Source organism: Mustelus asterias, chromosome 4 (assembly GCF_964213995.1).
Source record: "Mustelus asterias chromosome 4, sMusAst1.hap1.1, whole genome shotgun sequence".
In the NCBI taxonomy this organism is placed as follows: domain Eukaryota; kingdom Metazoa; phylum Chordata; class Chondrichthyes; order Carcharhiniformes; family Triakidae; genus Mustelus; species Mustelus asterias.
This window is the reverse complement of record NC_135804.1, coordinates 101,535,886-101,561,703: the sequence shown is the minus strand read 5'-3', so window position 1 is coordinate 101,561,703 and position 25,818 is coordinate 101,535,886. Positions and strand designations below refer to the sequence as shown.

Sequence of the window (25,818 nt, the reverse complement as noted above, 5' to 3'; positions counted from 1 at the left end):
TGTACTTGGTGCCCTGGCCAATGAAGGCAAGCATCCCATATGCCTTCTTAATCACCTTGGCAACCTGTGTTGTCACTTTTAGGGAACTGTGGACCTGCACACCCATTGACATTGCTGTATGTTAATGTTCCTAAGGGTTCTGCCATTTACAGTATAATTCATACTAAATTTGATCCTCCAAAATGCATCACCTCGCATTTGTCCAGATTAAACTCCATCTGTCATTTCTGTGCCCAAGTCTCCAATCTATCTATATCATGTTGTATCCTCTGACAATCCCCATCACTATCAGCAACACCATCAATCTTCATGTCTTCCACAAACTTAATCAGACCACCCACATTTTCTTCCATACCATTTATATATGCTACAAACAACAGAGGTCCCAGCACTGATCCATGTGGAACACCACTAGCTACAGATCTCCATTCTGAAAAACAGCCTTCCATCACTACTCTGTCTTCTATGACCAAACCAGTTCTGTATCCATTTAGCCAGTCCACCCAGAATTCCATGTGATTTTAGTTTTTGTACCAGTCTGCCATGTAAGTCCTTGTCAAACGCCTTACTAAAGTCCATATAAATTACATCCACAGCCCTTCCCTTATCAATTATCTTTGTCACCTCTTCAAAAAACTCAATCAAGTTGGTGATACATGACCTTCACTGTACAAAACCATGTTTCCGGTCACTAATTAGTCCATTTTCCTCCAAACATGCATATAACCTTTCCCTCAGTATCTTTCCAAAAGCTTCTCCCACCACTGATCTCAGGCTCAGCGGCCTATAATTTTCTGGATTATCCGTGCTTCCTTTCTTAAATAAGAGAACAACATTGGCTAATTCCCAGTCTTCTGGAACCTCGCCTGTGGTCAACGAGAATGTGAAGACATCTGTTAAGAATTCTAAAGATATTGCCAACATATCTAATACACAAACACATCATTTCAAAATCCAAAAGACAAAAGTAATCCTCCTTTCTTTTGTATTTACCAGTTACCAGCAAATTAAAAAATGTATCATTATAATTTCTGACAAAAAGTTGTTGCTGCTTTTGCTACTTACCATTTTCCTTTTTAGTTAGCAAGTACAATAGGTGGCATATATAAGGGCACTGGAAAGGAAAAGAAAATCTTGAATGATTTTATATTTTAAAAAGCTGAAAAACTCTACAAATTATATTAGTTTTCTTTGCACTGCTCGAGTAGCTTTCATTACAGGTGGTAAACAAATTTGATTAACAGCAGTTTATTAATTTACAACAATGTGGCACATCTCAAAAATATTAACACCTTTCCAAAAATGCTTAATGATTATAAGTTTTTTTAAAAAAAACAAATAAAATTGTAACTTGGTGTTTGCAGCACAAGTTATTTAATAACACCTTTGCACTTAGAAGGCTGAGTAGAGTTTAATCAAGGAATAAAATAAGAGATTCAATACACTAAATATGGGGAAACAATGTCCTCTGGATAACTCCAGAGGTAGGGGACACAGTCTTGAAATTAGAACGGTGCCATTTAGGAATTAAAATAGGAAGCACTTTCTCCACATAGTGGGTGGTGGAAATCTGGAACACTGTCCCACAAGGCTGTGAATGCTGATTCTTTGAAATTTTCAAGATCAAGAACATGGGTTTTTATTAGGGTCCCATGTTGCATCGTAGTTCTTTACAACCTTGGTAGTGCCTTACATGAAAGGTCTGAGATCTTCAACTAGCTATTCCAATTTTAAGAAAAAAAGTGACCAGTCTCTTCTTTGCAAAGCCAACAGCAGGTTATCAAATTTAACTTGAGCTAGTTATTAGGTTACAGCTCTACACTCTTTCCACTGCACCCAATCAAGGACAATTTGCAGCATTTCTTACCAACTTGTCATTGTGAAGGTAAAAGAAAATGATGCCATACAATGAATGTAAATTCTTCTTTGAGTCCAAAAGATCAAATACGGTTAATAGCCATCTGATAAATAGCACCTGCAAAGCAGAGAAAAGAACTTCCAATCAGGCAGTGTTTAGTTTGTGTCAATTGCAACCTGACTCTAACCACGTGCTTGGATTTGTGCAATCCTTGTCGAGAAGTATTATTAATTTTGCACGTCCACAATAATAAGCCAACCTCTGCACTGCTTCTGCCTACTCTTTTGCAAAAACATTGTAAGTCCATTTGGAAAGTTGAGTTCTCATCTTCTGCACATGCATACAAGTCTGGATGTCCATTTACAAATCTTGCCTAAAGTAGACAGAGCTATAATTGTGATGGGCCCAGGAGATTAAACCAAATTAGACACAAGACAGCAAATGAAAGCCATCAATCCCACTGTATCAATGTGTTCACTCATGTCATCTTGCCATTGAAACAAGGCCAACCAGACCATTTACAGATACAGCTGAAGATGGTGAATCTTGCACTTGCTGTGAAGAATAAGGCTTAACAGAAGAATCAACACCAGAAATATTAATCTAGTCATTCGACCAGATTAATGACTAGTCATTAATGAATTAACTAATTCATTAATCCAGTCATTTGTAGCTTGATGGGTATTCATAAAGACACCAGGATAGTCTGATGCTTCAAAGGGCTAACTCTGAATCAGGTTAAGGACCATGAAAATAGCAAAGAACAGGACATGCAGCTATGGAAACAACATGAGAATTGATTTGACAGTGTCTGTTGCTATGCCTTGAACAGAGAGTGATTGATCTGTGTGTTGTGTTCCTGAGAGAATTATGACCTCTGACAGAGGCATGACTCTTCAGTATTCGTGGCCAAATAGACAGCGATCAATTAGTGCTTGTCCTGTGAAGCACGATCAAGTGATCTGTATAAGAAGAAGAGACAAAGAGACATCAGCAGCAGTAACCTGGAATCAACCATTGTCGAAGAAGCAGAAAGACCGCAAGTCTGAGACTCAATTGGAACAAGGCCCATGAGGGGGGAATTTGAAACCAAAAGAAAAAATGCTGTAAAATCTCAGGTCTGGCAGCATCTGTAAGGAGAGAAAAGAGCTGACTTTGAGTCCAGATGACCCTTTGTCAAAGCTAAAAGGCACAGAAAGTGGGAGATATTTATGCTGCAGGGTGAGGGAATGCAAGATGAGTCATAGCCACAAAAACAAGGGGAAAGGCTGCTAATGGCAGTCCATATAGAGAATAAAAAGGTGTGAATGGCCAAACGGCAGAGAAGCTGAAATCAGAGAATAAGCTGTGACAGATGAAGATTTGGGGGGAGGGGGTGGTGGTAATGGGTGGGAGTAATAAAATAGGGGAAAGGGGAAGCAAAGGGGGAGAAAAGATAAGGAAAGGCAGGATAAAATAAGGGGGAAGAGCGGGGGGAAAAGAAAAATAAAGAAAGACAATAAAGAATTAAAAGGTAGAGAACAGTTAAAAATGAAATGAAATGAAAACAAAGGGGTTGAGGTGGGGTGGAGCTAATTAGAAGTTGTTGAATTAAATGTTGAGACCGGAAGGCTGTAATGGGCCTAGCCGGAAGATGAGGTGCTGTTCCTCCAGTTTGTGTTGAGCTTCACTGGAACATTGCAGCAGGCCAAGGACAGATATGTGGGCTAGGGAGCAGGATCGTGTGTTAAAATGGCAAGCAACAGCAAGGTCAGGGTCCTGAGTGCGCACAGACCAGAGGTGCTCAGCAAAACGACCCAGTCTACATTTGGTCTCTCCAATATAGAGACCACCACATTGGGAGTGGAGAACGCAGTAGACCAAATTGAAAGAGATGCAAGTGAAACGCTGTTTAACCTGGAATGAGTGTTTTGGACCTTGGATGGCAAGCATGGAAGAAATAAAGGGGCAGGTGTTACACCTTCTGCGATTGCCTGGGAAGGTGCCAAAGGGTGATGGGAGAGGTGTTGGGTATGGTGGAGGAGTGGACTAGGTTATCCCAGAGGGAACGGTCTCTGTGGAATGCTGACAGAGGAAGTGAAGGGAAGATGTGTTTAGTGGTGGCATCACGCGAGAGTTGGCAAAAATGGTGGAGGATTGTGCTTTGCATGCGGAGGCTGGCAGGGTGAAATGTGAGAACAAGGGGGACTCTATACTTGTTCCGGGAGGGAGGAGGGGGTGAGGGTTATGGCGCGGGAGGTGGACTGCACGCTGTTGAGGGCCTTGTCGACAACTGTAGGTGGGAAACCACAGTTGAGGAAGAAGGAACACATATTAGAAGTACCACTTTGGAAAATGGCATCACCGGAACAAATGCGACAGAGGCGAAGGAGCTTAGAGAAAGGGATGGAGTCCTTACAGGATGTAGGGTGCAAAGAGCTGTAGTCCAGGTGGCAGATAGCTAGGAGGAGGGAATCTGATCAGTTTGCCTCACCACAGATAGTATCTCTAGGTCCAAGTCGTGAGTTTGGATATTTTGTGAAGTTTTGATACCTTTCAAATACTGTGTGTATAACAAAGTAGGTCAGAAGTTAGTTACTTTTGTCTGTAACGAAGTTTGATGCCTGGCGTAATTTTGTAGTAACTTGGTAAAGTACAATAAAGGAGATCTGTTGTACAATAATTCATGAGTTTGATGTCTTTATTCACAGTGCCAGTTGACCCAAGTTCGAGGACAACACATTTATTTTCCATAGTGTTCATTTCACCACAATATGTAAGTTGTGTCAAGCTTCCACTCAAATATTGTTTTACTAAAAGTGCTGAGATAAGGCATGATTGATTATGAACTGTGAAAACTTTGTTACTCAGATTCTGATATGCAAATCAAAATAAAACAGCAGTATTCCTTCACGCTCATTCTAATTATGATTGCTTCTGATTCACAGATCCCCCCTCTGTCAGGTTCAATTCCAACTCTATGCTGAGCCAGTTGAATCTATTATTAATTCCTGCATTCAGTTATAGAAAAGGGAAAATTAAAAGCATGGTTTGGATTCCTGCTTTCCTTGCTGGAAATAAATGCAAGGTTGAAACTAGATGGAGTATAAATGTAAACTAGATGAATGCTCTCAGGAAATGCATGATGTTCAATTGTCTAAGTATCTTCTGCTGTAGCTCTGACACAGCTAATATTTATAGGCCCAAGTCCTGAAACACGTTATTTCGTCCCTCTTTCAGCAACTCAAAGGGTTGGGAATTTTTGGAATGCACTACCCTAGAAAGCTGTTGATGTTCAGTCATTGAGTATATTTATGACAGGGGCCAACAGATTTTTAGACACGAGGGGATTTAAGAAACAGAGATACAGGGGAGAATTTTCCAGTTCCTCCCACCACAGCAATCGTAGTGGGCGAGGGGCAGACCATGGAAAAGTCCATTGACCTCGAGCGAGATTTTCCTGTTTCAGGACGAGTGAGGCCATAAAATCCCACCCACCATGTATGCAGGTGGAGTTGAGATAGAACTTGATTTGGAAACCAGACTTGATGGGTCATATAGCCTACTGCAGCTCCTATGTTTTTTTTTATTTTCTATTCCAACTAACCTGAACATTGATGGTTGGTTTCCTTGTACACATCCAAGAGATTGCTTTTGTCACTGCACTTTCAGGGACCGTGGAGGCAGGAATAAGGCATTTTAAGAGACGTGTATTAAATCTGTCAACTGTGAAAATTAACATACAAAGCAGTATTTTATTTAAGATATAAAGTAGTATTTTGTTTTGATCAAAAAGAGAAATTTACGAAAAATAAAAATATTAGGCACTTTACAAAAGACCGTGACTAGTTTGCAATGATACAGCAGTGTACACTGCCATATTTGCCATTATTGATGTCAACAGAACAGTCCTAATTGAAGGTTTATGTGACAGCATTAAACTAATATTTAAGAAAAATAAAAGGGTTGTTTGTTAATAAAGAACTTTAGTATCGCTGAAAAAGAGGCATGTTATCAAAGCTTTTCATCTTGCTAGCTTCACCTATTGCGCAAAGTACTGAGTTAATTTACCCTCACACGGTAATCCAAAGTAGACTGGTCACTTTACAACTTTTCGTAAAACAGTCTGATAATTGGCGACTTGTATTTTTTTGTATCTTAGAGATCTCCCTTTCCTCTAATATTTCTTACATGCTAGCTGGGCCTATTCGTAATCTTTTTTCAGTGACACTTTCATTGAGTGAATATTGTTCCATGGAGACAACAAAGCATTGTGAGCAAACTTTTTTCACATTGCCCCTTATGTAGAATTTCAGTCAGTATATTGGATAAGCAAGTCCTGTATCTATTGCTTCTACAACTGCTATTATCCAGCCCGGGAGCGATGTGGCAGGGAAGCCGCATTCTATCATTTTTTTTGCGCATGCGCAGTTGGAGGTGTCGATTGGAGATGCAGGACTTTTGGGCATGTTGAGCCCCGCCTACAGGTTTGTGCAGCGCGATTTGGACTCGCTGATATTTTTGCAGGCAGAGTGCGTATGGGGGCGCCTGAGAACGGGTCTAAAAGTCAGATCTAAAACACCCCCAGTTTCAAATCCACCTGACACTTAGAATCAAAATGGTAAAATAGGGCCCTGACTGTCCCATCTGATATTTCAGTCATTGAAATTTTGCTCCAGCTTGCCAACTCTTTGTTTTGCTTCTTTTATCAGCTTATCTTCCAAGTTCTGAGCAGGTACTAAATCCTCTCTCTCATGAGGGCTTCTTCAGCTTGATCTATAATTCCCTTTCTTGTCAAGCTATGACCTTTACTCCCCCTCATCTTTTCCTAGCCTACTGCTACATGATCTTTCCTGCATGCGATCACAATCCTCTTTGCAAGTCTGTGATCTTTTCCTGGGATCATAACCACTTTTCAGTTCACGGTCAGAATTCACACCACACTCTGACCTTCCAGGTCTTTACCTCATTTTACCAATCTATAGATCTTATTTCATGTCTTTCATCCTACCCATTTAGCAATGTTTATATTTACCGATGACATTCCCTTATCTTCCTCCACACATTAGCCCTTTCTGGCATGTATGTTCCCTTTGTTCCTACTTTGGATAGTTGTACTTCTGGATGTCTTATCCTGCACTTCAGTGTTACTTTGTTCATCAATTAATTCTCCATCTGCCATAGTCTGCCCCTCAATTTCTCAATAGGTGCAGTTGTAAACTGCACAACGCCTTTTCACTTCCTATGTCTTGTTCAGAATCTGTCAAGATATAGTCAGTGCCAATTCGCCTCAAAGACTGGATAATAACATTTTAATTCCCATGTTCTACAATTACTACATTTCCATCCCTGCCTATCACTTTGCCAGGCCCTGTCCACCTTTTCCACCCTTCTTTCTTGTAATATATCAGGTCTTTTTTTTTAAATGTTCATTTATGGGATGTGGGACTCACTGGCTAGACCAGTATTTATTAACCATCCCTAGATTTTCTTGAGAAGGTGGTGGTGAGTTTCCTTCTTGAACCGTTGCACAGTGCTGTAAAGGACATACTTCCAGGATATTTACCCAGCAACAGCAAAGGAATTGTGAAAAATGTCCAAGTCAGGATGATGAGTGACTTGGAGAACTTTCAGGTGGTGGTGTTCCCAGGTATGCACTACCCTAGTCCTTCTAGGTGATAGCAATTATGGGTTTGGAAGGTGCTGCCCAAGGAGCCTCTTGCAGTGCATCTTATAGATGGTACACACTGCTGCCGCTGTTCATCAGTGGTGGAGGGATTGAATGTTTGTGGGAGGAGTACCAATCAAACAGGGTGTTTTGTCCTGGAAATACGTTGAGCTTCTTAATGTGTGCTTCATCATTTATACAAAAGGTTCTGCTGTTGGTCCGTTGTAACAGGATAGTTTGATATGGACATGATGTGTTGCATTCTGTTCTCCAAGTTGTTCTCATACTCTTGAGATATGAACTATGGTCTATTATCGGTCACCAATTGTTCATGGTAACCAAATCTGCTGAAGATTTCTCCCGGTTTCTCAACTATGACATTGGGAAGAAATTGCCATAATGCAATCAATGAGCATTAACTAGAATGAGAAACATGCACCCCTCAAATAGTCCTGTGTAATCAATTTGCACTCGTTGCAAAACCTCTTGTGGCCATTTCCACGGATGCAACAGTGCTATTAGCGGTAGGTTTCGCACTTCCGCGCAAGACGTACACATTCCCACCTTCTCTTCTATTGCAGTACCTAAACCAGGCCACCAGAAATAGCTCTTCACTATCTCCTTCATTCTCACAATACCCTTCACGTAATTAGTTCAACACACATTTTCTTATTATAGGTGGAATGATAACTCTCATTCCCCAGAAGAGACAAACTTCCTGTATGGATAACTCAATTCTTCAGGTGGAATACGGCTTTAACTCAAGGTTTACTCTGGAGGTCTTGCCTCAAAGCACCACGTCCAATACCTCAGAAAGTATTGGATCACTTCAGGTGTTCTTCTTCACTCGTTCTGTGGTTACAGGAGTATCATCTCCCTGCTCGAAGTAGAAAATGTTTCCATGAGAACTACTTATCGACAAATTATTTGGCAAGTGTGGTTGGGAAGAGTCCGTCTACATTGGCATGAAGGCTTGACTGATGATTCTTAATAATATGTGCGCTAACAACTGCAATGCCATCTCTGCACTCTGCTCACTGCTAGTGATGGAATCCTGGTATGTGGTCCAAATATTGTCAGTAATGGACGATGGTCCATCAATAATGTAAATTTACTCCCATGCTGGAATTGGTCGAACCATTTTTATCCCAAGTATGTTTCCTAGGGCCTTTTTCTGTATCTGTGCGTAACTGCTTTTGGCTTTATTCAATGTTCTGTAGGCAAAGGTTATTGGCTTCTCTTCACCTGCAGGCATAATGTGGGAAACCACCACCTGACACCACAGGGTGATGTGTCACACACCAACTGCAGGGGTAGTTTTGGATCAAAACATGTCAGGACTTCTGATTTGTGCAGCATTTCCTTGGCTTGCACAAACATTTGCTCACATTGATCCTTCACTTATTTTGACACAGTCGATTATGTAAAGATTTTATAATAGTCGCCAGATTGGGGTCAAACTTTCCATAGTAATTTAATAAGCCCAAGAAAGATTGCAGTTGCTTAATGCTGAGGTGAAGGTGCCTCGGTCTTAGCTTTGAGCTTCAGCAGCGATTTATGCTGTTCCTTGGCATCGATTACATGTCTCAGATATTCAATCGAAGATTAGAAAAATTTGCATTTGTCCTTTCAGACTCTTAATCCATAATTTTCTAATCTCTGAAGTGTGGCATCTAGGTTGCGGAGATGTTCCTTGCTCTTCCCAGTCAACAGAATGTCATCCAGATAACACTGGGCTCAGTTTAATCTGCTTAAAGTTTAAAGCTTAAAGCAGATATCCACTCCATCTGACGAAGGAGCAGCGCTCCGAAAGCTAATGGCATTTGCTACCAAATAAAACTGTTGGACTTTAACCCGGCGTTGTTAAAACTCTTACTAAAGTTTGGTCCAGAGCCCGTTGGTACAATGCCAGAGCTGAAGTAATGCCAAATAGTCATTTTAATATCTAAACAACAGTGTCACAATCATCAGGAATTGTTGTGAATCCTGATCCATATTCATTTGTAGAAATGCTTGACTGAGCATATCTTACTAAAATGTTGGTCTCCAGGCAATCCTGCACACAGGTCATCAATCAGGGATAGAGGGTATTGTTCTGCATGGAGTACAGGATTAATAGTTACTTTGAAATCACCACAAATCCACCTTTCTTCATCATTGGCAAGATCAGTGGAGCCCATTCACTCAGGTTAACAGTTCCTAGGACTCCCATCATGACCAGTCACTCTAATTGTGCCTCTACTTTCGGTCTGATTGCGTAAGGCACCACACCATAGCCTTTAAGCATTTTGCCTGACTCTCTTCCTTGATCTCCAACTTTACTGAGATATCCTTCATACTTCCCAGATCACCGTTGGAAACATTAGTATGTTTCTTCATGATTCTGGTGCAGCCTGATTCGGAATCTGTCATGAGGTTTACTTCAGCCCTAATTAACATGATCTTTTCCAACCATGTTCTTTCCATTAGTCCCAGATAATTTTCTTTGACTATGTGCAAGGACAAATCTGCCGTCTGTCCATTCGGTTGTGTTGTTACATCGAAACATCCCATCAATGGAACCACTTCACCAGTGTATGTTTTTAACACTACCTTCAAGGGTTTCAGAGAGATATGTCAGAGCCTTTCTTTATAAAGGGTCTCTGGCACCAGCGAGACTGCTGCCCCAGTGTCAACCTTCATCTTTACCAGCTGTCCATCCAGTATCAGAGTAACGCAGTATTGATTTGCAGCATCAGCAATAGCTAGTACACTCAATGACAATCCACCTTCGGATTGTGAATCGGGTCTCTCCCTATATCCTTTTTGTCTTACATGGACACTTTTAATGTCATTCTGTTTGCCATTTAATTTATTTGGCTCTTGTTTTTTGCAACTTTTGCCTGTTTCTTTTTCCAACATGAGCAAAGTGGCCCATTTTTCCACAATTTCTGCGCATGAGCATTTGCACCAACAATCTGCTGAGTGTCCAGTTTTAGCACACATATGGCAAGTGAGAGTCTTTGTTTGCGTTCGAGTTTCATCCAACACCTTGTGAATACTTGTGTTTGAATTCAACTGCTGAGTTCTTTGGCTGCTAATGCCATTGATACAACAATTTACAAGGTTTTCTTTAAAATCAAGGTACTTTTAGTTAACAACTGCTTTTAAATTGCCTTGCTTCTCAACCACAGACATGTCTATCTTGGATGGTATTATTTAATGCATCCCCAAATTTCAGGATGATGAAGTATTCCATGTCTATGTGTCAGCTTCAGTTTTCTATTGCTGATATAATTTCACCTCTGAGAAAATTGGTGGATAGTCAAGGCCTGATATTTTGCATTGTCCTTCCGGCATCCTGTAACTGAAATTATCAGTAGCAGTATGCTTCTTTTCTTTTAGAGGAGAGAGACAAAAATCTTCTTTTACAACCAATTGCCAAAGCTTAAAGTTTGTCCTCTGCTACCATGTTAAATCCACTAAGAATGTGGTGAATGAATCAGTCTAAAGCTAATGTTTCAGTTCAGGCGAATCTATTCCCAAGACAGCTCAGCAGAGTGACGAACTCTCTCAGATGCTTCCACTCCCTCACTGTTCCGGCTGTGTCTATTTTGGTGAGCCAATGCTTATCACTTGTCATTAACAAAACAATTGGCTTAACAATGTAATTGCCAAACAAAGCAATTACAGATGCACTGAAAGTGGGCTCCATATTGCACTCCAATTCACCTTTGAAATGGAGCAGTCAAATGAGCTCACTTTCCTCAATGTGCTAGTTGAGAAAAATGCCAACGGGTCCTGTACTACTGCAAGCCTAATTTCACCAGTCAATATATACTTTGCGAGTCCCACAGTTCCATGTGCTATAAGGTTGGTCTTATTGGCAACCTCAAAATAGAGCCTGAGCCATTTGCTCACTGCACAAGTTTGATGTTGAAATAGGGTGCAAAGCTATCCTGCAGGATAATGGCTATCCTAATCAGATCATTGCCCACTGTATATCGCACAAGGCCATCATTTTCAGCCCCGACTAGTTCCCAGTCTACTTCAGATTATCGCAGGACAAGGTATCTCAAAAATTTGAGCAACAGATTAAATTAGCCGTTTCCACTGTTACGATGCAGTAGATGCACGAGTGCTTTTCTCCACTAATAGGATGCTGCCATCAAGTCAAAAAAATATTCCGCCTATCACACAAATGAGAAATTTATGAATTTATGAATATATGAATTTCAATGTTGGTGTGATGCCAGGTTTTAGACCATCCCAATGACAAATAGCACTTCCTTTCGGCGGTTAGCAACAGGCAAGGTACTGACCATACCCAACCAGCCTTGTGCTTGCAAAATATCGTGTCAAACATTAGATGTGATTGGACGACACATCCTAAGCAATCCTGATTGTACTAAGAATGGTACTGAAAACCAATTTAAGATTGGTCAGGTTTGCAGTATGGCTCACTTATACATGCTAAAGCCAAAAATATTCACACACAGGGCCCTGTCCTTTGCAGCCAGGTGCATGTCCACACAATTCTTTCCAACTAAACAAAGCTTGGGAGACAACTATCCCCTGGTTCATTCACCATGACAAAGTCTTGACCAAGGCAATCTGCCTGGTTTGAATTTGAAACAAAAACAATTGCAGTTAACAGTACTTCGCTACATTCTCCACGACCAAGCAGCACGTTTCTCATGCAAGATAAATTATTGTTTATTTTACTATTGGTTTATCTTGCATAGCTTTCCTGATGAGTGCAAGATGAAAAGCTTCGATAGCATGCCTCTTTATTCAGCAATACTCAAAAAATTCCTCGTAAGGGCACTATATTCTTTATCACAAATCATTTTCTTCCGTTTTAAAATATTAAAGAGCAACTCTACAAAGAGATCCTTTACCTAGTCTGGCACTCATAGCCACATCCAGGAGCAGCTCAATTACATCTGGTAGCAACCCTTTCTCAAAAGCAATGCTTTCAATAGATTCCAGATGAAGATTTCCATTTGATGGCGTTCGTTCCTTCACTGAAAAAAAGAAATAACAAATGTACATTCTACACATTTATACACACCTGCATAAGTCTGTTTCACTGTCTCTAAATAATCACTTTCCAGCTTGGGCTCAGTGGGTGCCCGTCATCAAATGACAATTGTGAACAGGGATCCTTGTAAAACTTTCTTCTAACTTATAAACATCTTGGGCAATTGCAACAATCCAACAACTGAACATCTGGTTATCCTGTGCAAGTCAACATTCTCAGCAATTACTCTGATGAAATCAAAGTTGCAAGTGAAACTGATGAAAAACCTCAAAGCAGCATTAATTTGTACTGAGTTTGATAAAGTTATCAAAATTGCAAACTCTGGTGAAAGAGAAAAATAGCAAAGTTTCAGACTGAATGTTTACTTCAGTTCCTGAACTGGTTGAGATTATTCATGAAGGCCCCACCTTCTCAACCTTGCCCCTCGTCTGAAGTGTGGTGACCCTCAGGGTAAATCGTCATCAGTTAGCTCTCTCTCAAAAGGGGAGAGCAGTCTATGGTCCTCTGGGACTGTGGCACATTTCATTTCATAATTCAACATGCTTTTGGTTGTCACGTTTCCTGGTTAATAGCTTTTATATTCGAAATCATTGTATTTAATCTTACAAATTTTTGTAATATCATGTGATGTATTTCAATTGTGTCTCCACAATCCAGCAATTTAAGTTTTTTTCAAACTATTAACTTGGACCACTAGCACAAGGATTCTCAACCAGGGGTGCACAAGATTGTTACATGTTCCGTCAAATTTTAAAGTTGCTCCTAAATAAACCACAGACTGAAAACATAACTGTCACAAGCCACCTACTCAAATGGTCAATTCTACTTCTGCTTGTCCCACTTAGTTCACAAATATTAAGATGTTAAGTTGATTTGGTTTGGTGCTTCAACAAGTTTTCAGGCTCAAGAATTGGAAACCTAATTGTTTATTGAGAGATTACAAAGTGAAGAGATTTAAATATCTATATAACTGGTGAAGAAAATATGACAGTTTTCTGGTAGCTATCAATCATTTTAAAGTTGAAGGTTATTGATCACATGTGATAGCCCATAACTTCCATTCTTCAGAGGGCTGCAGTGGCACAATGGTTAGCACTGCTGCCTCACAGCGCCAGGGACTTGGGTTCAATTCCCGGCTTAGGTCACTGTCTGTGTGGAGTTTGCACATTTTCCCTGTGTCTGGGTGGGTTGCCTCTGGGTGCTCCAGTTTCCTCCCACAGTCCAAAGATGTGCACATTAGGTGGATTGGCCATGCTAAATTCACCCTCAGTGTACCCAAACAAACGCCGGAGTGTGGCGACTAGGGGATTTTCACAGTAACTTTATTGCAGTGTTAATGTAAGCCTACTTGTGACTAATAAATAAACTTTGACTTTGTACTCGGGAGGTCCCCAAGAAAGGGGACCCCTCACCCAACTCCATGGGAAGTGCAAACTTTGGATGGGTAATTACTCTACACTGGGAACCATCCAATACTTAAATCAGAGACTTGGGATGGTTCTGATGATCTTAGTAAAATTGTTATCCAGGAAAAGTTAAAAGAATTAAATCACTTCCAACTCTTGGGTAACTATAGTACTGAACCCCACCCCCTCCCCTCCCCTCCCCTCCCTCCGCAACATCCCAATTCCACATGGAAGGCCAACATCCCCCCTCCAGTCTTCAAATACCCTCCTATCCCTTGGCTACGACCAACTGATCACCTTACAACCCCACCTGACTACCCAACCCATCCTATTCCACACCCCCTCTCCCACATTGATCCACTGTTCATCCTACCCATTCCCTAGACCACCCAAAACTGCACCCCCCCCCCCAAAACCTGGCCATTCAACCTCTGACCCCACATTTACACAAGTGAGTGAATTTATTAGACATTAGTCGCTTGCTACATTTTCAGTTAAGAAACAGAAACAATCAGAATCCTGTAAAACATTAAACAGCGAACCTTTTCTTGGAAACAGATTTCCAAGAAAACCTTGTAAATTTTAGGAATTTGTAACCATATAAATAATGAATATGGTTAAATAACAGTACTACAAATCAATTAATCTGCTTCAATGTGTACATTCTGATCATTAAATGCCTAAATTAATCAAAAGTTTTGCACAAATAATATATTATTTGGAAGTAAAATAGTGGAAAGTCAAATGATGCTACAGATTTTGGTGCTTGGCATGGGGAAAGTTCAAAGATTACTACTAAATCGTACCAATTCTGGGTCACACATTTCTATTTTGAAATATCAGGTGGGTTGGATTCCTTTTCTGCGCATTTGTACCAAAACCATGTACCTGCTCTCTAGAAATTGATTCTTGATATTGTTACATGAAGGAGTGAGAGTGTAATTCTTCCAGGAGAGCGGAATGACGGCTGATATAAATTATACCCAAGAGTATACCATAGTGATGATCACCTTTAAGAGATCACAGAATACAGAAAGAGGCCAACTGGTTCATCAAGTCTCAGCTAGTTCTTTGTTAAATTGAATAACTCATTTTATCCAAGAAAGAAATTTAATGTACAGGTGGGGAATCATGAAAGTTTTACGATATGGAGGGGGGCCCTCAGAATCAACAAGGTGAGAATCCCTGCACCAGTAGACAAATGGAATAATCAACATGACAGTTTAAGCTGGGGATATTCTTCATCTGAAAACACTGAATTATGTAATAGTGAAGTAAAGATGTAGGGCATAAAAAAAGAAAGAGAATTGACTCATTACCATTCACTCAATTCACTAAATATAAAAACCATTTTGATTCAGTCAAATGTCTGCCTAGTTAAAATACCAACTTGCACAGTATAGGAAAATCTATTCCATTGACCTATATGCAGGTATTTTCTTCACCAATAAACTTGATTTTCTGTCTTCCAGTGATTCCTGCACTGCCATCAAGCTCTATCAAGGATACTTTCAACTCTGATCAGGCTAGATCCTCTCTTCCCAACAGGCTACATTTATTCTGACTTACTGATAAATGTTCACACTTTCCCTTCAAGATCTTCAAATTGCCCCCTCCAGCAGCCACCCCAAACCCCTTGTTTCTGGTTAACCCTCACTATTACCCACTTTTCCACTTTTATTTTTTTTTTAAATTATGTTTCTGGTGAATTTGTTGTTCCTGTTCTATCAACACACATGAAATAACTGCAACTGACCTCAGCGCATCCACTACTATACTTTCCTTCCAATTTTGCTCTATTTTCTTTCTTTTCTCTTTGTCTTTGCTCTAGCGGTCTTGTCTTCAAGCCATATATATAGAGCCCAAGGATTATCAAGCCTGGCCTTGCATTCCAATCTGAAAACCCTCCAGCACCCCAAAGTCTAAGGACCTACAGAGTCATCATTTACCAGTTATAATTCTTCTTCCTTCTGTGATAATCCCCTATTCCACCACCTCCCTGCCCAAACCACATAGAATCCCAACAGTGCAGAAAGAGGCCATTCAGCCCATCGAGCCTGCACCAACTCTCTGACAGAGCATCTTATCAAAGCCCTATCCCCGTAACGCCACATATTTACCCTGCTAATCCTCCTAACCTACACATCTTGGGACACTGCAGGGTAAATTAGCATGGCCAATCAACCTGACCTGCACATCTTTGTAGTATCGGAGGAAACCGGAGCACCCGGAGGAATTCCCACACAGGCAGAGGGAGAATGCGCAAACTCGACACAGGCAGTCACCCAACGCCGGAATTGAACTCAGGTCTCTAGTGCTGTAAGGCAGCAGTGCTAACTACCGTGCCATCCATATCACTGCTATAGTTTCTCAATCCAACCATGGCCTAGCCCCGCTATCCTTTTCATTATTTCTCCACTTTGAACATCTTGTCCTTTACCATTGTGAAGACGTCTTCATATCTGTCCGAACTCACAGTTGTTTTCCTCCCAACTGATCATCTCAGCATTTGCAGTTATTTATCAGTGATGAATTCAAACTTCATCTTCACTTACATCACAGATTTCATTGCTGTACACACTTCTCTTAACCTCCACATGGTCTTCCTATCCATGTGCAAGACATTTCCTCAACTTTCTGCAAAGGTATTACAAGAGAAATCATACACTATATACATCCTTACAGCTCAAATAAGCCTTTGCTTTCACTTTCTATCCAAAGAAAAATAAACTACCCTCTTCACTAATGACCCACTGCATCAGACTCCAATGATATCCTCTACTGACCTACTTTCTTCATGGATATTGGATTAATCTCCATAATTACCACACCTCAAAAACCCTGTCACCCATCCTCATTGCTACTAAATACATTTCCATGTTTTTAAATATATAGCAATCATAATACTGAACTTGACCAAGCTGTCACTAATCTCACAATTCAGCCTGGCTTGAATACAGGCTTATGTCCCTCCCCCTGCCCAAACCCAGTCTTCCTGGTTAATCCCACTTCGGATTTCCTGAGTAGAAGCAACACCAAGCTTCCAATATCTTTTGCCCAATACCCCCATCCTTACTCCCTCCTCTTCTAATTGCAAGAAACCAACAGACTTCTAAATCAAAACCACCTCCAGCCCCAACTATCCAGTCAACATTGAGTTTTATTCCCCCCCATTAACTCTTAATCCAGTTTTCCCCCAATGTTACCCCTTGCCATCACTAAACTCACCTTGACCACAAAATGTATGTTCTATTCCTTCTCCTTCCCCACTCGGTTAATGATCAAGCCACTTCTTTTCAATCTCTTACTTATCAATATTTCTAATTTATCACTCCCTTCTGTCATTATGCCAACAGCTGTCATTCATCCCCATCATTAAAAAAAATTTCTGCAGTTACTGCCCTACTGACAATTGTCCCTTCTCTTCCACTGTCTTCCAACTACATAACTACCTGTTACTATTTAAGATCAATAACCTGGTATTGTCCTCAACCACAGCACACACTGATCAAAGTAACAAATGTGCTACTGAGCAGAGCTCATTACTCCTTCCAGTCCTCTTCAAAGCCACTAATCATTAGCCACCCCCAACAATTTTCCTCAACAGCGCACTTTGACACTGTTCTCTTGTTTCCAGTTAAATATAAATCAAAATGACACTACTGCCTGTAGTGACAAAAACGGTTGATGAAGGAAGGGCCGTGGATGTCGTCTATATGGATTTCAGTAAGGCATTTGACAAAGTCCCACATGGCAGGTTGGTTAAGAAGGTTAAGGCTCATGGGATACAAGGAGAAGTGGCTAGATGGGTGGAGAACTGGCTTGGCCATAGGAGACAGAGGGTAGTGTTCGAAGGGTCTTTTTCCGGCTGCAGGTCTGTGACCAGTGGTGTTCCGCAGGGCTCTGTACTAGGACCTCTGCTATTTGTGATATATATAAATGATTTGGAAGAAGGTGTAACTGGTGTAATCAGCAAGTTTGCGGATGACACGAAGATGGCTGGAATTGCGGATAGCGAAGAGCATTGTCGGGCAATACAGCAGGATATAGATAGGCTGGAAAATTGGGCGGAGAGGTGGCAGATGGAATTTAATCCGGATAAATGCGAAGTGATGCATTTTGGAAGAAATAATGTAGGGAGGAGTTATACAATAAATGGCAGAGTCATCAGGAGTATAGAAACACAGAGGGACCTAGGCGTGCAAGTCCACAAATCCTTGAAGGTGGCAACACAGGTGGAGAAGGTGGTGAAGAAGGCATATGGTATGCTTGCCTTTATAGGACGGGGTATAGAGTATAAAAGCTGGAGTCTGATGATGCAGCTGTATAGAACGCTGGTTAGGCCACATTTGGAGTACTGCGTCCAGTTCTGGTCGCCGCACTACCAGAAGGACGTGGAGGCATTGGAGAGAGTGCAGAGAAGGTTTACCAGGATGTTGCCTGGTATGGAGGGTCTTAGCTATGAGGAGAGATTGGGTAGACTGGGGTTGTTCTCCTTGGAAAGACGGAGAATGAGGGGAGATCTAATAGAGGTATACAAGATTATGAAGGGTATAGATAGGGTGAACAGTGGGAAGCTTTTTCCCAGGTCGGAGGTGACGATCACGAGGGGTCACGGGCTCAAGCTGAGAGGGGTGAAGTATAACTCAGACATCAGAGGGACGTTTTTTACACAGAGGGTGGTGGGGGCCTGGAATGCGCTGCCAAGTAGGGTGGTGGAGGCAGGCACGCTGACATCGTTTAAGACTTACCTGGATAGTCACATGAGCAGCCTGGGAATGGAGGGATACAAACGATTGGTCTAGTTGGACCAAGGAGCGGCACAGGCTTGGAGGGCTGAAGGGCCTGTTTCCTGTGCTGTACTGTTCTTTGTAATCTTGATTGAATTAAGCCAGCTTCACATAAACAAAAGTGAAGTCATCCTTTCCTAACATAATATTACTGTTATAAGACCATAAGATATAGGAACAGAATTAGGCCATTCGGCCCATTGAATCTGCTCCACCATTCAATCATGGCTGATCTGATTCTCAACCCCATTCTCCTGCCCGGAATCCTAGATCCCCTTATTGATCAAGAACTTATCTATCTCTGTCTTAACTCAATGACCTGGCCTCCACAGCCCTCTGTGGCAATGTGTTCCACAGATTCACCATCCCCTGACTGAAGAAATTCCTCCTCATCACAGGTTTAAAGGAGCGCCCCTTCACTCTGAGGTTGTGCCCTCGCGTTCTAGTCTCTCCACTAGTGGAAACACCCTCTCCATGTCCACGCTATCTAGTCCTCTCAGTATTCTGTAAGTTTCAATTAGATCTCTCTCTCTCTCTCTCTCTCTCTCTCTCTCTCTCTCTCTCTCTCTCTCCCTCTCCCCCCCCCCCCCGCCCCCCCCGACCCAGACTGGCAAACACTTCATTCTTGGGATCATTCTTGTGAACCTCCTCTGGACCCCCTCCAAGGCCAGCACATCCTTCCTTAGGTATGGGGTCCAAAACTGCTCACAATATTCCAATTGGGGTCTGACCAGAGCCTTATACAGCCTCAGTAGTACATCCCTGCTCTTGTATTCTAGCCTTCGCAACATGAATGCTAACATTGAATTTGCCTTCCTAACTGCCAAATGAACCTGCATGTTAACCTTGAGAGTCCTGGTCCCCTTGTACTTCAGATTTCCGAAGCCTCTCCCCATTTAGAAAATAGTCTACGCCTCTATTCATCCTACCAAAGTGCATAACCTCACACTTTCCCACATTGTATTCCATCTGCCACTTCTTTGCCCACTCTCCTAGCCTGTCCAAGTCATTCTGCAGCCTTCCCACTTCCTCAACACGACTTGCCCCTCTACATATCTTTGTATCATCCACCAATTTAGCAATCATGCCCTCCATCTCCCAAATCATTAATGTATATAGTGAAAAGTTGTGATCCCAACACTGACCCCTGCGGAACACCACCAGTCACCGGTTGCCATCCTGAAAAGGACCCACTTAGCCCCACTTTGTGCCTTCTGTCAGTCAAGCCAATCTTCTAGGCATGCCAGTACCTTGCCTCTAACACCATTGGCTCTTAGCTTATTTAGCAGCCTCCTGTAAGGCAGCTTGTCAAAGGCTTTCTGGAAATCCAAATAAATCACGGCCACTGGCTCTAACTTTTTCGTTACCTCCTCAAAGAATTTTAACAGATTTGTCAGACATGACCACCCATTGACGAAGCCGTGCCAACTCTGCCCTATTTTACAATGCATTTTCACGTACTCCGCAATTTCATCCTTAATAATGGACTCCAAGATCTTACCCACTACCGAGGTCAGGCTAACTGGCCTATAATTTCCCACCTTCTGCTTCCCTCCCTTCTTAAACAGGGCTGTTAGATTAGCCTTTTTCCAGTTCTCTGGGACCTTCCCTGACAGTAAGAAGTCTCACAACACCAGGTTAAAGTCCAACAGGTTTATTTGGCAGCACTAGCTTTTGGAGCCTCAAGCTCCTTCTTCAGGTGAGTGAGAACTTGTGTTCACAAGTGAATGATTGACAGGAGCAACAGAAACACCAACTCACCAGATACTGTGGACCGAAAACGTGGATCCAAAAAAAATCAACTTCCAGCCAACAATAGAGGAACCATTATAGCCATGGCAGGGATTTTCAGGGAAGTTTTTGAAAGATGGGAAAGTTATCGAACAGTGTTTTATGGTGGTACAGTGAACACAAGTCCTCACTCACCTGAAGAAGGAGCTTGAGGCTCCGAAAGCTAGTGCTGCCAAATAAACCTGTTGGACTTTAACCTGGTGTTGTGAGACTTCTTACTGTGCTTACCCCAGTCCAACGCCGGCATCTCCACATCAGACCTCCCTTGACTCCAGTGATTCCTGAAAGATCACCACCAATGACTCCACAATCTCCTCAGCTATCTCCTTCAGAACCCTGGGGTATAGTGCATCCTGTCCAGTGATTTATCCACCTTCAGACCTTCCAGCTTCCCTAGCACCTTCTCCTTAGTGACGCCCACTATATTTACCTCTGCCCACCCGACTTTCTTGAAGTTCTGGCATGTGTCTTCCACCGTGAAGACTGATACAAAGTACCCATTCAGTTCCTCTGCCATTTCTTTGTCCCCACATTACTACTTCACCAGTCTAATTTTCCAGCAGTCCAATGTCCATCCTTGCCTCTCCTTTTATATATCTTGTAATCTTCTTTTATGTTAATAGCTAGCTTACACTCATATTTCACCTTCTCCATCCTTACTGTTTTTAGTTGTCCTCTGCTTGCTTTTAAAGGCTTCCCACTATTCCTCGCCTCATAGGGGCGGCACGGTGGCACAGTGGTTAGCACTGCTGTTTCACAGCTCCAGGGTCCCGGGTTCGATTCCCGGCTCGGGTCACTGTCTGTGTGGAGTTTGCACATTCTCCTCGTGTCTGCGTGGGTTTCCTCCGGGTGCTCCAGTTTCCTCCCACAGTCCAAAGATGTGCGGGTTAGGTTGATTGGCCAGGTTAAAAATTGCCCCTTAGAGTCCTGAGATACGTAGGTTAGAGGGATTAGCGGGTAAATATGTGGGGGTAGGGCCTGGGTGGGATTGTGGTCGGTGCAGACTCGATGGGCCGAATGGCCTCCTTCTGCACTGTAGGGATTCTATGATAGCATGCACTTTCCTTTGCTTTTATGCTATCTTCCCTTGTCAGCTTTGTTATCCTGTCAAATACCATCTAAATGCTAAATCCAATGACACAGGAAACTAAGCTTTTTTTTAAATCCTTTGCCACGTTCCTTTCCACAAATCCAGTGTATCACCAACATAAGCTTTTATCCCCCTCATTGTTGCAAAGAATCCCTGCTTTTGGTTATCTCTGGAGGATCAATTTATTGAAATATCTCTTTGCCTTTCCACCCTGCAACATATCCTGACTATCACAGCTTAAGACCATAAGACCATAAGACATAGGAGCGGAAGTAAGGCCATTCGGCCCATCGAGTCCACTCCACCATTCAATCATGGTTGATTTCAACTCCATTTACCCGCTCTCTCCCCATAGCCCTTAATTCCTCGAGAAATCAAGAATTTATCAATTTCTGTCTTGAAGACGCTCAACGTCTCGGCCTCCACAGCCCTCTGTGGCAATGAATTCCACAGACCCACCACTCTCTGGCTGAAGAAATTTCTCCTCATCTCTGTTCTAAAGTGACTCCCTTTTATTCTAAGGCTGTGCCCCCGCGTCCTAGTCTCCCCTGTTAATGGAAACAACTTCCCTACGTCCATCCTATCTAAGCCGTTCATTATCTTGTAAGTTTCTATCAGATCTCCCCTCAACCTCCTAAACTCCAATGAATATAATCCCACGATCCTCAGACGTTCATCGTATGTCAGGCCTACCATTCCTGGGATCATCCGTGTGAATCTCCGCTGGACCCGCTCCAGTGCCAGTATGTCCTTCCTGAGGTGTGGGGCCCAAAATTGCTCACAGTACTCCAAATGGGGCCTAACCAGTGCTTTATAAAGCCTCAGAAGTACATCCCTGCTTTTGTATTCCAAGCCTCTTGAGATAAATGACAACATTACATTTGCTTTCTTAATTACGGACTCAACCTGCAAGTTTACCTTTAGAGAATCCTGGACTAGGACTCCCAAGTCCCTTTGCACTTTAGCATTATGAATTTTGTCACCGTTTAGAAAATAGTCCATGCCTCTATTCTTTTTTCCAAAGTGTACGACCTCGCACTTGCCCACGTTGAATTTCATCAGCCACTTCTTGGACCACTCTCCTAAACTGTCTAAATCTTTCTGCAGCCTCCCCACCTCCTCAATACTACCTGTGCCTTTACTCAACTATCATCAGCCCGACCTTCATCAGGTCCTTGATGCCCCTAAAAAAAAAATCAATCTCAAGACCTTGACCTTATTTCTAAATGCCTGCACACTTCACCCTATGGCTCCACTCATTCAGAGACACCAGAGAGGAAAGGAGGGGAGCAGGGCCGCACCGAGGCAATTGCCTGACTTTATTAATCTCTTCACAACAATAAGAGTCGTCGTTGCCGCCGCTCCCTGCACTTACCAGAAGCAAAGTACTCGACTGCCTGCTGCAAAGATTGCAGGTCGCCGCTGGCTGACCTGGGCCTGGCCTTGATCCGGCCACTCGCCCTGGCCTCCCGCTCCATCTGACTGAGCAAACAAACCGGCAGGACATTCAAACCAGCGCGCGCGCGCCTCCAGCCAACAGCCTGCGCATCACTGAGGAGGGCGGGCTCCGAGCATGCGCACTGAGGACACTGGCAGTTGACAGAAGAAGTCGATGGCGTCGGACGTGTGGAGAGATGGGCTGTTCTCATAGCGGCAAATGATTGACAGGAGCCACAGAAACACCAACTCACCAGATACTGTGGACCGAAAACGTGGATCCAAAAAAAATCAACTTCCAGCCAACAATAGAGGAACCATTATAGCCATGGCAGGGATTTTCAGGGAAGTTTTTGAAAGATGGGAAAGTTATCGAACAGTGTTTTTACAGTAATACAGTGGTTAGCACTGCTGCCTCACAGCGCCAGGGTCCCCAGGTTCAATTCCAGCCCTGGGTCCCTCTGTGTGGAGTTTGCATATTCTTCCCCACGTCTGCGTGGGTTGTCTCCGGTTTCCTACAACAGTCCAAAGATTAGGTAGATTTTTTTTTAAAGATCGCAAGAACATTTTATTCACATTAAGTGACTATGCACAACTGGGATGTCCAAGATTAGGTAGATTAGCCATGCTAAATTGTCACTTAGTGTTTGGGGGATTAGCAGGGTAAATATGTGTGGGGTGTTACAGGGATAAGGCCTGGATGGGATTGTTGTTGATGGGCCAAATGGCCTCCTTCTGCACTGTAGGGATTCTGTTACCAACAAGTGGGAATGATGGAGCAGCAGATTTGCAGGGAAGTTTTTGAACGATGGGAAAGTATCAAACATTGATAATGTGGGTATGTAATTGTTCTAATACTGTGATAGTAATTGTATAACGGGTGAAGAGAAAGAGTTTCTTAGCAGAATTTAGAAGAATTTTCTTGAACAGTAGGTTTCTAGCCCAATGAGGAAGGATGCATTTGCTGGATCTGATTCTGGGAAAATGAGGTCAAATGGATCAGGTATCATTTGGGGAACATTTAGGGGATAGTGTTCATAATATCATTTCGACTGCCAGTGAACTTGAAAACAGCAATTTAGAGCAGATATACATTACTGAAAGAGGGAAAACCTCAGTGGGTGGAGAACAAATCTGTTCCAGATAAATTGGAATCAAAGGTTGATATACAAAACTGGGCAACCTTTAAAGAAGGGATGGTTCAGATACATTTCAGGTACATTCCCACAAAGGGGCAAAGGAGAGCAATCAAAGCCAGAACGCCCCAGGTGACTAAAGAAATAGAGAATAAGATGAAGCAGAAAAAGAGGACCATATGACATCAGGTTGATACTACATGTGCGAACCATAGGATTAAGGAATCATTACAACTCCAAAGGTGGTCATTTGGCCTATTGTACTAATATCAGCTCTCCCAGAACAATTTAACAAGGCCCACAGGCCCAGTGTTTCTTCCTATCCCTAAGTTCCCTTACAACAGTCTTGTTTTTATCCTACAACTGATTGGCAATGACATAATCATCTGCATTCAGTTTTCCATTTGACTGGCACTAACTTACATCAGCTCAGCATTTCAAAAACTTTTGACAAAGAGTTAATGACCTGAACTGTTGGTTGGAATCTTGACATTCTAGAGGAGGTGGATTTAAATTCATGCAGGGAGTTAAATCCCAGGTGAGTGGCAAACTGAGAACCACCTTAAGCTCCACTTCTCTGCTCATAGAATCCTACAGTGCAGAAGGAGGCCATTCGGCCCATCAAGTCTGCACCAACCACAATCCCACCCAGGCCCTATCCCCATTTACCCTAGCTAGTCCCCCTGACACTAAGGGGCAATTTAGCACGTCCAATCCACCTAACCTGCACATCTTGGACTGTGGGAGGAAACCAGAGCACCTGGAGGAAATCCATGCAGACACGGGGAGAACATGCAAACTCCGCACAGACAGTGATCCAAGCCAGGAATCGAACCAAGGTCCCTGGCGCTGTGAGACAGCAGTGCTAGCCACTGTGCTGCTAGTAGCCTTCGCCATGGCATGAGGGCAGCTTATGCAACTCCCATCTCATACCTTCACTGGAGAACAAGAGAGACAACACCAACATTAGCAGCAATAGTAACATCAGCAGAAGTTGAACAGAAGTCTTGTTCTCTGTCAGATGCCACTCCACAGGGAAGAATGGATGGACACAGAGATCCAGCTGCAAGAAGGCAAGATCCCACAAAACCCTTTGTGGCAGAGGATCAGTTCTCCCAACATGTCTGAGCATCTGTGTCTCAGAAGGTTCAGGCTTTCACAGCGTGGCATATCTGCAGCTTCCAAGTGTATCTCGTTTGGGGGGGGGGTGCAACGGGGTAGTCATGCTAGGGTGTAGTTGGATCAGGTGGGGGGTTAATTAGGTGGGGGTAGGTCAGTTGGGTGGGTGGGTAGTTAGATGAGAAGTGGCTGGGTTGGGGGTATCTGAATCATGGGGGGAAGGGGGGTCGGTTATGCCTGTTCAGTAATGCTGGCTGTTATGTATTAATATTGATTCTTGGTAGCTGCACTAAGCACTGTCTCACTGTATATTAATATATTCATGTATTTACCGGAAGTGACATCACAGGTCACTAGTGCAGGAAACGGCAGAGGAAGAAGCTGCCTTGTATGTGAACACCGCCATGTAAATAAATAAAGCTCTATTATTTTTAACCCTTGGTGCTTCCTAGCGTCGATTTTCTATTATACAACACTGGCTAATAATCTCTGCTTTAGACCAGATATTAACTAGCATAACA

The 25,818-nt window shown here is 42.6% G+C and overlaps 1 protein-coding gene across 2 annotated transcripts in view; it reads right to left on the bottom strand.

Annotated features, from left to right (window-relative positions):
* Positions 1–23,129, bottom strand: part of cenpi (centromere protein I) — an 82,195-nt gene extending 59,066 nt beyond the window's left edge. Inside the window, exons 1-5 of one of the 2 annotated variants that reach the window (XM_078210353.1) lie at positions 22,981–23,129; positions 12,386–12,511; positions 5,445–5,563; positions 1,868–1,975; positions 1,066–1,114 (exon numbers count right to left, since the gene is read on the bottom strand). In XM_078210353.1, the coding sequence (XP_078066479.1) occupies positions 1,066–1,114; positions 1,868–1,975; positions 5,445–5,563; positions 12,386–12,511; positions 22,981–23,083 (505 nt within the window). In that variant the 5' untranslated portion in view covers positions 23,084–23,129. The remainder of the gene's footprint in view (positions 1–1,065; positions 1,115–1,867; positions 1,976–5,444; positions 5,564–12,385; positions 12,512–22,980) is intronic. The other variant, XM_078210354.1, reaches the window with a different exon arrangement.
* Between the last annotated feature and the right edge of the window lie 2,689 nt (positions 23,130–25,818).